This window comes from Gossypium arboreum, chromosome 1, assembly GCF_025698485.1.
Source record: "Gossypium arboreum isolate Shixiya-1 chromosome 1, ASM2569848v2, whole genome shotgun sequence".
In the NCBI taxonomy this organism is placed as follows: domain Eukaryota; kingdom Viridiplantae; phylum Streptophyta; class Magnoliopsida; order Malvales; family Malvaceae; genus Gossypium; species Gossypium arboreum.
In genome coordinates this window covers 79,046,511-79,061,067 of record NC_069070.1, presented here as the reverse complement: position 1 = coordinate 79,061,067, position 14,557 = coordinate 79,046,511, and the positions used below count along the sequence as shown (strand labels likewise).

The window sequence follows — 14,557 nt, the reverse complement described above, 5'->3', positions numbered from 1 at the left end:
TTGCTTAATAAATAAAATAGATTTAAGGGTGTAAAAAGTTCTCAAACTATAAAAAAAAAAAACCAATTAAGCCACTGCTTTTTTTTTGCACTTAATTGGGTACTTGGAACTTTCAAAATGCATCAAAAAGGTCCGCAAAATTTAAAAAAAAAAAAGTAATTAAGCCCTTACTTTTTTTTTTTATTCAATTGAATATTTAAACTTTTAAAATACATCAAAAAGACCCTCAAACTTTTTCCAAAAAAAAAAAGAATTAAGCCCCTAATTTTTTTTACACTCAATTGGGTACTTGAACTGTCAAATATATAAAAAATGTCCTTTGATTAGCTTTAAGAGTTCATCGTTAAAGTTAATTGCACCTTATTTTTTTAGTTGAAGTCATCTTGTGTCACAACTACGACGTGGCATGTTGCAAAAGAAATTATAAAAGTTATACAAATTATTAAATTTTAATAAAAATATAAAAGATATTTAAAATTATTAAAAAATTATAAAATATTATAAAAATCATAAAAAAATTACAAAATGCATCAAAAATGCCTTTTAACCGTTAACTTTAATTGTTGACTGTTAAAGTTAATGACCCCCTGTTTTTTTCAATTAATGCCATTATGTGCTGTAACACAGTGTGACATGTTGAGAAAAATGATAAAAAATAAAAATCAATAAAAGTTATAGAAAAATTATAAAATACTTTTTAATACAATAATTTTATAATTTTTTATGAATTTTACATTTCTTTACAATTTTTATAATTTTCTTATGACTTCATAAAATCTTATAATTTTTTACAATTTTTTATGATTTTTTAAAATTTCTAAATATTTTATATTTTCATTAAAATTTAATCATTTTATAACTTTTATTGAATTTTATTTTATCATTTTTTCCCATATATCATGTTGTGGTTGTGACACGTGATGGTTTTAACTGAAAAATTGAAGGTGGTTTAAGTATCCAATTGAGTGCAAAATGAAAGGAGGGGTTTAATTACTTTTCTTGAAAAAGTTTGAGAACTTTTTTGATATATTTTTAAAGTTCAAGTATCCAATTAAGTAAAAAAAAGACAGGGACTTAATTACTTTTTTAAAAAAATTTAAAAATTTTTTACAAGTCAATAAAATGATTCTTTAATAATTCTCTAAAAGAATCGAAACCTGTTGATGGGTTTAATAAATAGTATAAATAGGGGCACATTCTAAATATGGGTTTTTTACTAATATAGTCCAAAAAAAAAAAACACCAAAATGATACAAACCATAAATTATGTACCAAAATGGTACATGAAGAGTGGTGCCACCTCTGGCAGAGGCATGACCACCTTGCCTTTGGCACTATTTGTTAAAAAAAAAACAAAATCTACATTTAAAAAATCTGAAAAAAAAATCTGAAACAAAAAGAAAGCTGTAACAAAAAACAAGAAATGATGGGATAGGACATGGCAGGCGGTGAAGGGCTTGCTGCAAGCGGCATCGGTTGAGGACCTGCCGCAAGTGGCATTGATGGTGGATGTGGTAGAGACGGCAGCGGCGATGGGACAGGGCTGCTTGTTTTTTTCTTTGTTTGGGGACCATATAATGGTCCCCAAAGTTCATTTCGGCTAGGAAGAAAGAAGGAAAAGAAAAAAAAAAGAGAAGAAGAAGGAGAAGAAGAAAAGAAGAGAAAAAGGAAAAGGAGAAGGAGGCGGCACTGGTGAGGGAAGAAAAAAGAAAAAGAAAAAGAGAAGGAGAAGAAGAGGGAGGGAAGGAAAAAGAAAGAAAACGAAGGAAAAAAGGTAATTTTTTAAGTAATTAATATTAAATTAAGGAAATAATTTATTTATTTTAGTTGTTGTTATTATTATTGTTAATTGATTTTGATTTAATTGATTTAATTTTAAATTTATTTTTGCAAGGTATTGTTTAGTTAAAAGAGATATTAAAGTATGTTTGTATTTATTTTATATTTTCATTCATTCATAATTTATATTATGATTACATTATTTTTTAATTTTTTTATGTGATGGGGTTTTTTACAAAAAGCAGTATAAAAAATAAAATATTAAAAAATATCGTAATGAAAAATAAAATACGAAAAAAATAAATTTTTGGGAAAAGTGGTGCTCATGGGTTTTTACTAAAATAATATAAAAAAGAAAATATGAAAATAGTATATTTTAAAAATAAAATATAAAATACAAATACAAATAAAAGGCCAAAATCAGTGTTTTTCACTAAATTAATATAAAAAACTAAAATAATACTTTTGAAACATTATGTACTAAAATAATATAAAAATAAAATAAGAAAATAGTATATTTAAAAATAAAATCCGAGAATAAAAATACAAACAAATGGTCAAAATCAAGATTTTTACTAAATTAATATAAAAAACTAAAATAATACTTTTGAAACATTATGTACTAAAATAATATAAAAATAAAATACAAAAATAGTATATTTTAAAAAATAAAATACGAGAATAAAAAATACAAAAGGGCCAAAATTCAGGATTTTTACCAAATTAATATAAAAAACACTAAAATAATACATTTAAAACTAAAATAATATAAAAATAAAATAAAAATAGTATAATTGAGAAAATAAAATCCGAAAAAATACAAATAAAGGGCCAAAATCAGGATTTTTACTAAATTAATATAAAAATACTAAAATAATACATTTGAAACATTATGTATTAAAATAATATAAAAAATAAAATATGAAAATAGTATATTTTAAAAATAAAATCTGAGAATAAAATTACAAATAAATGGCCAAAATTCAGGGTTTTTTACTAAATTAATATATATATATATATAAAACTAAAACAATACATTTGAAACTAAAATAATATAAAAAATAAAATATGAAAATAGTATATTTTAGAAAATAAAATCTGAAAAAATACAAACAAAGAGCCAAAATCAGGATTTTTACTAAATTAATATAAAAACACTAAAATAATACATTTGAAACATTATTGACTAAAATAATATAAAAAATAAAATATAAAAATAGTATATTTAAAAATAAAATCCAAGAATAAAAAATACAAACAAAGGGCCAAAATCACCGAACAAAAAAAATTAAGAATATTGCAACATAACCCCTCTTTGTTTTTCGATCTTTTTATTTCCCAAGGAATTTAATTACTTATATAATTTATTTAAAAATAGTATTGAACTACTTATCATGTTTTTAATTATTATTACATCATTCACATTATTATTAAATAAAAATTAATTTAAAATATATTGAACTACATGCCGAGTATATTATATATATTACAATTTAAACCAAAATTATTTTACTTATTATCATTTTAAAATAATAATAATATTTGTATTTGAGTTGGATATATTTATTTTTTAATGTAGTATAGCAAAAATATGTTGTCAAAAAACTGTTTGGTATTTTTTGTAATTAAAAGCAATATATAAAATTTAGTTATTTTGATAAATATTTAAAATCCATCAAACATTAAAATTAATAACCGAAATTTATTTTAAAATTGCAGGCATCGCAATGGCTTCATTTATTAGGAAAGATCCTCACATATCTGACACAGTTAATAATATGGTAATATATTCGTTAATCACGGGTTCTTTTAAAAAAGATCTACGTAATTTAAGGAAATAAATTATGTTATTATAACTATTTTTCGTGATTTAACACTGTCAGGGCCCGTACCGCGCATTAAGGGGCCGGGTGAATGGTTTAGGATATTCCCTGGATGCACGACTGATGCCCTACTTGGAGCTAGCTAGATTTGGGTCAGCAGCATTGACCCGGACGTTCGATTTGCAGTACTATTTAATATTCGCATTGGTCGAGTGTTGGCGCCCGGAGACCCACACTTTTCAATTACCGTATGGGGAGTGCACTGTCACTCTAGAGCATGTTGCATTGCACTTTGGGCTCCCAATCAACGGGAGTGCCGTAACGGGCGTAAGTGCGATAGCTAAGCCGGTTGCACTTTGTTATAGCCTACTAGGAGCCTCGCCTGGCGATGATGAGTCCAATTTTTCGAATTTGAAATTTACATGGTTGAAAGCCAATTTTGAGCATTTATCAGTTAATGCCACTGAAGAAGAGTTGATGTGCACAGCTCGAGGCTACATTATGCATATTATAGGGGGTGTACTGATGCCCAATGCGAACAATAACAGGGTTCATCTTTAGTATTTACCTCTATTAGCTGATTTGCGTAATATTCGCTCGTATAGTTGGGGTTCCGCAGTTCTAGCTAAGTTGTATCGTGAGCTTTGTCGAATGACAAAGCCTGATGCCGTAGACATAAGTCGATGCCTTGTATTGTTGCAGTCATGGGCTCTTTATCGGATGCCATTCTTGGCATCGGTTAGTCACTAACCATACGTATTTCCACTAGTTAACAGGTGATAAAATTTAACTTGTTATTAATTAACAAATTCTTTATAATGATACTATTCTAACGATACTATATTTACTTAAAAATTATTTTCATAGATAGAGTATTTATCCGGGTATCGGGAGGTCGTACACTGTCCCGATATATCGTCTGATGATTGAACAACATGTCGAGGAAGGGGTAAGCTATTCCAATATTCGTGACATGTAATTACTTTGTATATCTTACTCGAACCGTGTTAAGTTTTAACCATGGTATTAATCGTGCAGTTTATATGGATGCCATATCGTAAACCAGAAATTGCGGCTATTATACCCTCGTCTGCCTACGTTGATTCTCAATTGTTGTGCACTAACGTACCAATTATCAATTTCAATGTAGTTGAGAGGTACCACAAGAATCGAGTAGTAAACAGTTTGGTTGGTTCTAGTATATCTCGGATCCGCTAATGCAGGTAGGGAATGTTCACGGCATCAATAAAAGAGGAAAACATGGAAGTAATTAGGGGGTTGTGCACATAAAATATACTGTGGTGTGGGATAATCAGATGGCTCGAAGACCTCAGATGGATATGTCTTCCGATTTGCAACCATCGTTAGAGTACATACAATGGTACTCTAGTATGGGAAAGCCATATTTACTTGGTGGGCAGTCGACTGTAGTCCCCCCACATGTACAACGACCTGGGGCATGCGAGCTAGTGGCCGATATAAAACCTGAGCCACAGCCAGATCCCGAGCCCGAGCCACAGTCGAAGGCCGAGTCTAAGCGATCGCATTCACATTTAGCTGATACTTCTTATCATCCAAATTTTTCGAGCAATGACTATTTCCCGGGCTCGTTAGGGGGCGGATACCATTACGAGTTTGATATCTTTAGGTCGTATCCACCGCAGCACAACACTTTTCCCGGTTCGTATCCACCGCAGTACAGCACTACTCTTGGCCTGTATCCACCACAGTACTCCACTCCTCTTAGGTTATATCCACCGTAGCATGTCATTCCTCCCGACTCAAGTTTATCGATGCCATTCGAGCCATATGATTTTTCTTCCATGTATCAGACACCCTCACCTACGACTAAGGAGGATGTTGATCATTGCAATCACCTACAACGTGAACGTTGACCTCCGCAGAAATATACCCCTAGGACCACACCATCGAACTATCACTTTTAGGGGTTTCTTGGGTTTTGATATTAAAAAATCTATATTTTTTTGTATATATTTAATTAGATTAATTGGAACTTTGAAAAGTGGAACAAAATTTGACCATAACGTAAATTACATTAATTTGGACATTTTGAACATTAAAACACTAAAACTTGTAACAAACTTAGTATTGTAATATAAATTGGAACAAAATTTAAATACATTACAACATTAATCTAATTAAATACATTAATCTAATTGGAACATTAATTAAATACATTACAACATTAATCTAATTGGAACAAACTTTGTAATATAATTTTTTTATATAAATTTAATACATTACAACATAAGCTTAATTCCTACCCGATCGTGATGATTGTCCAACATGATAGTATCGCTGCAGGCATTTACTCCGATTATGACCAGCTAACCTGCACAATCCACAATGCTTACTGTCGAATTTCTCCCTAATGTCCATTTCATTACAAATTTTGGATAATTGCGGATGACATCTCGGATTCTTGCGTAGCCCTCTATCTAGGACAAGCTCGAAAGTCGTCGGAAGCACCTCCCACAAAGACAGGTCAGGCAAAACGGGGAACTCATTTTCCTAGACACGTAACGTGCGCTCGAGTGCGTACACATCATCAACAAATTGTTCAACATTAAGGTTCACTTTAGCATACGCTGCCACGACATGCAGACATGGATAATGAAGTGTTTGGAACCTCCTGCAATCGCACCGTCTGTTCCAGAGATCAACTCTATAAGACCTAGGTGGTATACTGGATCAGCAACCGATAGTCTCCATAACGCAAAATGTTTTAAAGCAGCGTAAATATATTTCTACATTCATCGACCTCGCCATTCGACGGTTTGCAACCATTACATCCCTGACATCTTCGACAAACATGTGTCCTACCTCCATTTAGTTGACTTGTTGTTGACCCATTCTTGGCATCAAGGTAGCCAACCTATAGAATGTAGCCGAGAAGACAGATGAAATCGGAAGATGTCGTGTTTTCAACAACACAATGTTGACCTCCTCCACTAAGTTTGTGGTTATTTGACCATAACGAAAGTCCTTGTCAAAACTTTGAGCTCATTGCCAAGGCTCCATAGTACCCAACCACTGTCGAAAAGATGTGTTCGTTTGACCCTCCATGTCACTCTTAAGTCGAGTCATTCTTTGGCAGAAAATGTGTGGTTCTAGCTCGTGTACTGTATATGTATTAAAAAAAGATAAGTTACAGTATTGCCCTAAAACATTAAAACTTATATTGAAAAGATAAGGTAATCATTTACCTATTTTCGTAACTTATCTCTTCCAGTCTGCATTCTTATAATCTCGATGGAAGTTAGCCACAATGTGTGGGATGCAGTAAACGGATCTCCATGGTACACCGGAACGTCTAATGGCTACAATTAATCTTTTCCCTCTATCGGAGATGATACAAATATTATCATTGTTAATAATATACCTCTACATGTTGGTAAGAAAGAATTCTCACGATTCCATGTTCTCCTTATCTACGATGGCAAATGCTATCAGAAGCACGTTCCTGTTGTCGTCTTGAGCAACAGCAAGAAGTAAGATCTGTGTATATTTTTCATATAGCCAGGTCTCATCCACTTGCACAAATGGCTTGCAGTGAAATGTGTACACACATGGATCAAACGTGCAGAACATCCGATGGAAAATTCTTTTTCTCATTTGTAGTTGGTCATCCGGGCCATAATAAGGTCGTGTCTGTAACTCAATGACAGCCCCTGGTACATACTCCCGCATAACGGCTATCTATCCATGTAGCTCGTTATACGACGCATCGAAATCCCCATACAATTGCTCCATTACTATCTGTTTAGCTATATACGCCTTTCGATATGATATTCGATACTGAAATCGTGCCTACATTTCGGCAATCAGTATCGAAACTTTAATGGTCAGCATGTCCTTCACCATTGGCATAATACACGTACAGATAGTTTTAGAATCAAGTTTTCGATGATCTTCTATCATACGTGTTGATGTGCATATGTGAGGCCCAAAAAATTTGCGTATCTTCCACATCTGCGAATTTTGAATAAATGCAGCTCGTACCCGCCCATTGCAACCTTCCGCCGACTTCCAACACTCCCCAATATATAATGTCGGTTTAGACACTGCAACTTTGTAATCCACTGATATATTCATGCTATACTGCTTAATAGCAAATAAACACTCTTTTTTACTTTCGAATCTCTGGCCTACGAACAACTCCTTAAGATCGAAATTTACGGCCAGCTGGTGAGTAGGAAGTATTTCAGGGTACTCCGGGAACTTAGCTACATGCGCCGCATCGAGGTCTATGAGCGACATGTGTGGCTCAGGATTATTGTGTATCACAATACGTTGCATCTAGTTCCTGACCAAAGACGCATTAATGTTTCCATCGTCATTCACGTCTTCATCATCAATATCATTGGGGACATCGTCTATATCGGGATCACTATCACTATCGACCTCTTGATCCCAAGGATCACTATTATCATATCCATCATCACCAACCACATCAATATCGAGTGTAACATTAAGACCGATATTGATCTCATGTATATTCAATTCACTATCAACGTACGATATTGGAGCCACCATGCATGGTTCTTGAGCTCCATGTTCTTCATTATATGCAGTGAGATCTTCATTTTGCTCCATACTGGCTAATTCAGTAAATAAGTGAATCAGTGCATTTTTTTCACTCCCATTCCCACAGTAAAGAGCGATCATTGTCTCTACGTCTTCGTCATCTACAAGTTCCATTTCGGTGAATTTGATGGGATCTGTCGAAACTGAAAACTTGTAGAAAAGTTTCGAGATCCTTCTCCCACAACGTCTAACAATTTTTGCGTTAATCCTTCCTTTCATATCATCCAACGAGACATTTCTATTAAATCTCATTGCTATTTGTTGCTGACATTCAAATATGCATCCAACGGTTGTTGTAAAGATGGTTCCATCGAAATAAACACATACGAAAAATTGATTATCCATCTTCAATACTCAATCTGTTAAAAAATAAACAAAATTTCTCAAAACAATTTCGAACGACAAATAAATTACTTAAATAAAAAATTAATTAATCAATATGTAATTTTTTTCATTCATAAGCTCAAACTTTTTCAATTCCCATTTTGTACATGAACAACATTTATCTTTACATTTAACCACTTAAATGCAGTTATACGATTTCTTCCATCTCGGATCCTGTATCTTCATCTGGGAAATTCTCTACAATCCAATTTAGAAATTCTTAATTCTCTTCATATTCATATTCTACAATCCAATTTGGAAATTCCTCAGGATCTTCTGGCTCTTCAGTCTTTATAACAGATATTGAATATACAAGTTCTCTTGGTAATTTCCTAACAACTAATTTATCCATCCATGATTTGTCAAACACATTTTGCTTCCCAGTCAACTTTCGTAAACCTATACTTTGTCTTATAAACTTCGCGAAGTTTATAACTAGATTCCAATAGGTTCGTGGTACCGATGTCTTCCAAAGTTCGTCTAAAATGATTTGATGCTCTCGTTCTATTAATGTCCCTTTGAGGGTTAAGTATTGCACTTTATTATTTTTAATCATTTCATGACCCTTCCACAACACTTTTTAAATCTTTCGATTTACGGTAATAAGGTGTTGAACTATGTCTTCTTCTGGTTTCATTTTGTAATCTTGCACTTCTCTTATCATCTTATCAACTTTCTTCCTTTGTGCTAAAGTTATTATCTCATCAGGCAATACCAAATATGTTGCCATTTCTAACAATATGTATAACAGAAATATTTTCAGTTGTTATCACTAATTAACAATTACTTTGTAATAGTTTTACTAACATAAAACTTTCAAATATATTAAAAAAATTAAAACATAACATTCACAATAAACACATAACTAATCTAAATACAAAACTTACTAAAAATCACAATAAACAAAATAACTTTTAAGACAAAACATAAAAATAACACTAAACAAACTATATAATACTAACAAAATATTTTTTTCTTATCATAAATCTATTCTATTTAAAAATAACAAAAAAGAAGATACCTTTTATTTCTTCTCTTCTCTTCTCCCTCTCTTCTTCTGTAATTTTTTTTACTGGCAATTTTTTTTCTTTCTTTCTTCTCTTCTCCCTCTCTTCTTCTACAATTTTTTTTTCGCTGTGTGCCTTCGTTTTAACATTGAGGGCTTAAATAGGGGGTTTGGGGATATAGGTGCCACCTGTGCCATGTCAGCAACTAGTGCCGCCTCTGATAGAAGCTTTACCAATACCGCCTCTACCAGAGGCTTCACTAGTGCCGCTTTTGGCACATCCACCTCTATATTTTTTTATATATATTTTTTCAGCTTTTATTTTTTTTACTGTTTACATTTTTTTTAACTGATTATGTCAGAAAACAGAATAGTCACATCAATGAGGCAACACCACCTTAAATGTACCATTTTGATACATAATTTTTAATTTGTACCATTTAGGTGTTTTTTTTAATATTATATTAGTAAAAAATCCTTTAAATATATATCGACGCAGGCAAAGTATTTGTAGGGCCTAGAACATGAAACAACACAAATAATAATGTCGGGAAATAAAGGCAAAAGGTAGTAAACAGCAGCCATTGCATTGTTACATCTTAAGTATAAATTTATTTTTATTTTATTTTTTCCTATACATAAGATAATACTGAAACTAACGTTCTACAATCAAATGGTACGATCATGAAATAATTAAGACATCCCAGAACGTGGGTCCAATCCACCATCCTCCTTTACTACAGCTTCTTTAATCTCCTGTAACATCTTCAGAACTTGCCACATTGTGGGCCTTTGTTCACTACAACTCGAACCACAAGCAATGGCCACTTCAAGAAGCATCCCTAGTCTCTCACCCTCCCCTCCATCGCCTTCCCTACAAGATCTAAGCCAATGCATCATCTCATTTGATGCCACTACGGGGTGCTTTGAAGGAGGTTTCCCTGTCAGAAGCTCTAACAACAAAACCCCAAATGCATACACGTCGGATTTCGATGTCGCCTGGTGAATTGAATGCCGTGTTTCGGGTGGCTTACACGCCATTGAGTCGGGGTCTTCATCGTGTGTGGATGTGAGTAGGGCTGCCAGAGAGTAGTCCGTTAAACAGGCCTCGAAATCAGGGCCGAGCAGAACGTTAGAGGACTTGAGATTGCCATGGACCAGTCTCCATGCTTGGTGGATGTAGGCGAGACCTTGTGCAACGTCCTCTGCTATTTTCAAGCACGAGGTCCAGTGGAGTGGCTTAGCCCTTGTTGATTTCGATCCTGCACATGCAAATGCATTAAAGAAAGTGCTTTATAATTAAACTATATTAACGCTAATTAATATATCATATGCTTTGCTGCAAACCCAAGGAATTAATGTGCAACCCGAGTTAACACCGAGTTAAATCGCAGCTTAACTCAGTTTGTAACAGGAGGGATTACCGTGAATGAGGGAGAAAAGACTGCCATTGGGTTGATAATCATAGATAAGAAGTCTTTCTTCTCTGGCCTGGAAATAAGCCCTCAAAGGCACCAAATTGGGATGCCTTAACCCACCAACCGATTCCATGTGTTGTTCAAATGCTTCTTCGTTGGTTGTGCCTGCTAATTTCACATAATCAAGCCGCTTGACCGTCACGATCAGGCGATTGTCAAGCACTGCTTTATACGTTGCCCCCATGGTTCCCCGCCCAAGCAACTCCGCCGACGCTCTCATCAGCTGGTCCAGTGTATACAACTGCGCCTCACCCGCACAGAATGCCAAGCTCCCGCTCTTCCCAACTTGCATTCCTTGCACTCTCTTCACTTTCTCTTCCAACTCATTCTCTTGCTCCATTTGAATAGCCGCCGCAGCCGCCGCATCATCACACTCAATCACCGCCGTTGATTGCTTTTCATCTTTCTGCTTCCGAACTGCCATCACAAAACAGAGTAGTGAACCGACGAGAACAAAGAACCCAGTAGAAAACCCTATTATCACCGCAGTTCTCTTGTGCTTCTTTGAACTGGGTTCAGCCAACTCCATCCCATGAACTTGTGCACTTTGACCAAGAGTCACAGTAGGCGGCGGCGCAAATAAGGGGGGCCTTGGATGACATTCTTTGTGAATAATCTCCCCACAAAGACCAGGGTTCCATGAAAAAGAAGAGAAACCAAATCGTAACAAGGTTGGGGTTACTGGGATGGCACCAGTAAGATTGTTGCCTGAAATGTTAAAGGTTTCAAGGGAAGACTGGTTGAATGGAGGAATGGTTCCATTAAAGCGGTTCCAATCCAGTCGTAGACAGTATAATCGATCTAGAGAAGCTAATGAGGTTGGTATAGAGCCAGTGAGATTGTTATAAGATAAATCAAGGGTTCTAATTCTGTGAAAGGAAAGGATTGAAGAAGGAAAAGAACCCGTGAAGAAGTTATGATCAAGGAAGAGGGCTTTAAGGTTGATAAGGGAAGAGAGATCAGGGATTGGACCAGAGAGGGAGTTGTTTTGAAGACTCAAGACTCGGAGCTGGTCAAGGTGAGACAATGTATCGGGAGCAAAAATGCCACCAAGATGGAGATCTTCTATAATGAGACGCACCACTGTTTGCTGGTAACAAGTGACTCCTTTCCATTCACAAAAGTGAAGGGTTGCGTTTTGAGAGAACCCAAGGTGGTTTCTCAAATCAGCTTTAGACTGAAAACCCAGAAGAGCTTTAGCTTCAGGGGAAGCCAAATGCAGTTTTGAAGCTTCCGGATAAACAAGTAAACTACATGATAAGAGAAAGAAAATGGAGCAGGTTTGAAGAAGTGGGGGTTGTTGTTGTCTTCTGTTCAGCATTGACATTATTGCTTGGAGAAGTAATTCTAAGCTCTTTCTCTTTGAATTGAAGAAAAGCAATAAGCTTGTGGAAGAAAGCAGGGGCAGTAGGTGACAAAAGCATGTAATAGCTGCGGAGGAGCAGGGTGTCGGACTGAAAGCTGAGAATCACGTGAAGGCGAGGGAAATAACAGTGGATAATGAGCTGAAAAAGGTAAGCTAGGGCGACAATAATTTGTGGGTCGTAGTAATCTATTTCTGTACGATTTATAGTAAACTAGTCTCTTTTATTTTATTAGCTTGTTCCGAAGCCCTTTTAACATAGTAAGAAAATAAAATCTTGGATTCAGGCCATGATAGTGGAATTTTATGTAAAAACTTTTTTAAAATTAATGAAGGTGGTTAAAGGGTAAAAATAAAGAGTTTATAGTCGTTTGAAAATCATGTGTATGAGTGACCTGAAACTTGATAGATTGTTTAAAAGATTTTTAAACCATAGCAGTTTTATGGAAGTAAGAAAGTTGCCTGATACTTTGATTCAAAATCCGCTCTGCTTTTAGAATTTAGAAGTATCTTTTGACCAAGCCACGTCATGTTTAGTACTGTATTGGTGGCCCAAACCTGAATCCTGAGAGCCAAATTTAATGATAAACCAGTATTCATTAATTGGTTTAACCTTTTAAAGTAGCCATGGGGTCACATTCACAACTCCCGTTGTTTTTTAGGTTTTAGATTAAATAATAGAAGGATCTAAGGCTTTCATCTGACAAGGCCAAATTAGCATTGTATTTTTTTAGATAATTTATACAAAAATAAATAAATCACTAAAAATATTATGGTTTAGTTTGGATGGGCGGTGTGTTTACCTCCGGTGAGGTTAAAAACAGCGGTGACGGTGATATTAGTTACTGTAGCGGTGAGATTGGATACTGTAGCGGTGAGATTAGAAACAGCGGTGGAATGTGTGTTTAGATTCAAACGCAGCTGCAGTGGTGGGTTGAAAATGAAAAATGACTATTAAGTACATCATATTAGAATTGATATATAATAGAAGTTTTTAAATTATTTTACTTATATAAAATTATTAAAATATGTGAATTTATAAATTCATTTAATAAAATATTAAAATGTATCTTTTAATATTTTATTATAAATATTTTAATGAATTATATAACCAATTTAAATTATTTATTAGATAAAATGATAATAATTTTTAATTATATAATCAATTTAAATTATATAATCAACAGGCCAGGGTACTCTCCTTCCTTCCAGTGCCTCTTCTTATCGGAAACAGCACTGGCGATAACAGATGGAACAATGAAGAAGTTTGGGGGATGAGGCTTGGACTTGGGCATGGGTTCTGGGCGTAGCAGAGCAGAGGAGAGCAGAGAAGAAGAGAAGGAAAAGGTCATTTTTGTCTGCTAAAAATACCCACTGCCCCACTGGAGCAAATTGCTGCTGAAACCTCCAGCCAATTTTCAGCATATCAACGTGGTTGGAATGCATTTTGACTGAACTGAAATGCTGAACCAAACAACATAGCAGTGAGATTGGCAGCAATTATCTCCCCCAACTGCACCTCACTGGCAATAAAAGCTGAACCAAAGGAGGCCTATGTTTTTCAATTATTTACCAAAATATAACGAAAGAAATCATCGTTTTTGATGTTGTTTTGTTTTGCACTAAATAGTGCTCGGTTTAGAGGTAAATCCTAATTGTCATCCCAATGGTTCCCTCTTCATTGGCCAAAACCCTTCCTCAACCCCTCTCAACCACTGTATAAAACCCTCCCTTCCATCCCATTTCATGCATTAAAAAGGAACCTTTATTTTCCCTAAACCTGATAATATTTGATGTAGATAAGTAAATAAATGCTATCAAGTTTATTTAGATATAATTAAATTTATTATTTTCCCATCCCATCGCTGTATATCGAACCAGTAAATAAAAAGCTTCTTGTAGGGATTTCTAAAATTTTGAAAAAATTAAATTACATTTCTTTCTCTTGTTTTTTCATGCAAATCAATTTTATTGGAAGATTCGAGTTAAAGGTATGATTTTACTCTCAATTTTTATCATTAATCAAATTGCTTCTACGCATCAATTTTTTTTTTTTGTTTCTACTTCTTTTTTCATGATAAATCATATGCTTGCTTTCAATGTAAGGTTTTGAAAA

The 14,557-nt window shown here is 34.1% G+C and overlaps 1 protein-coding gene and 1 long non-coding RNA gene across 2 annotated transcripts; one reads left to right on the top strand and one right to left on the bottom strand.

Moving 5' to 3' along the window:
- Positions 1-10,189: 10,189 nt before the first annotated feature.
- On the bottom strand, positions 10,190-12,553 carry LOC108480164 (probable inactive receptor kinase At5g67200). The gene is made up of 2 exons (XM_017783061.2): positions 11,025-12,553; positions 10,190-10,862 (listed from the first exon to the last, which is right to left on the bottom strand). The coding sequence occupies exons 1-2, from the start codon at positions 12,403-12,405 to the stop codon at positions 10,294-10,296; spliced, it is 1,950 nt and encodes a 649-aa protein (XP_017638550.2). The 5' UTR covers positions 12,406-12,553; the 3' UTR covers positions 10,190-10,293.
- Positions 12,488-14,046, top strand: LOC108480165 (uncharacterized). The gene is made up of 2 exons (XR_001870567.2): positions 12,488-12,592; positions 13,629-14,046. It is a non-coding gene; the product is annotated as an uncharacterized LOC108480165 (long non-coding RNA).
- The last annotated feature ends 511 nt before the right edge of the window (positions 14,047-14,557 follow it).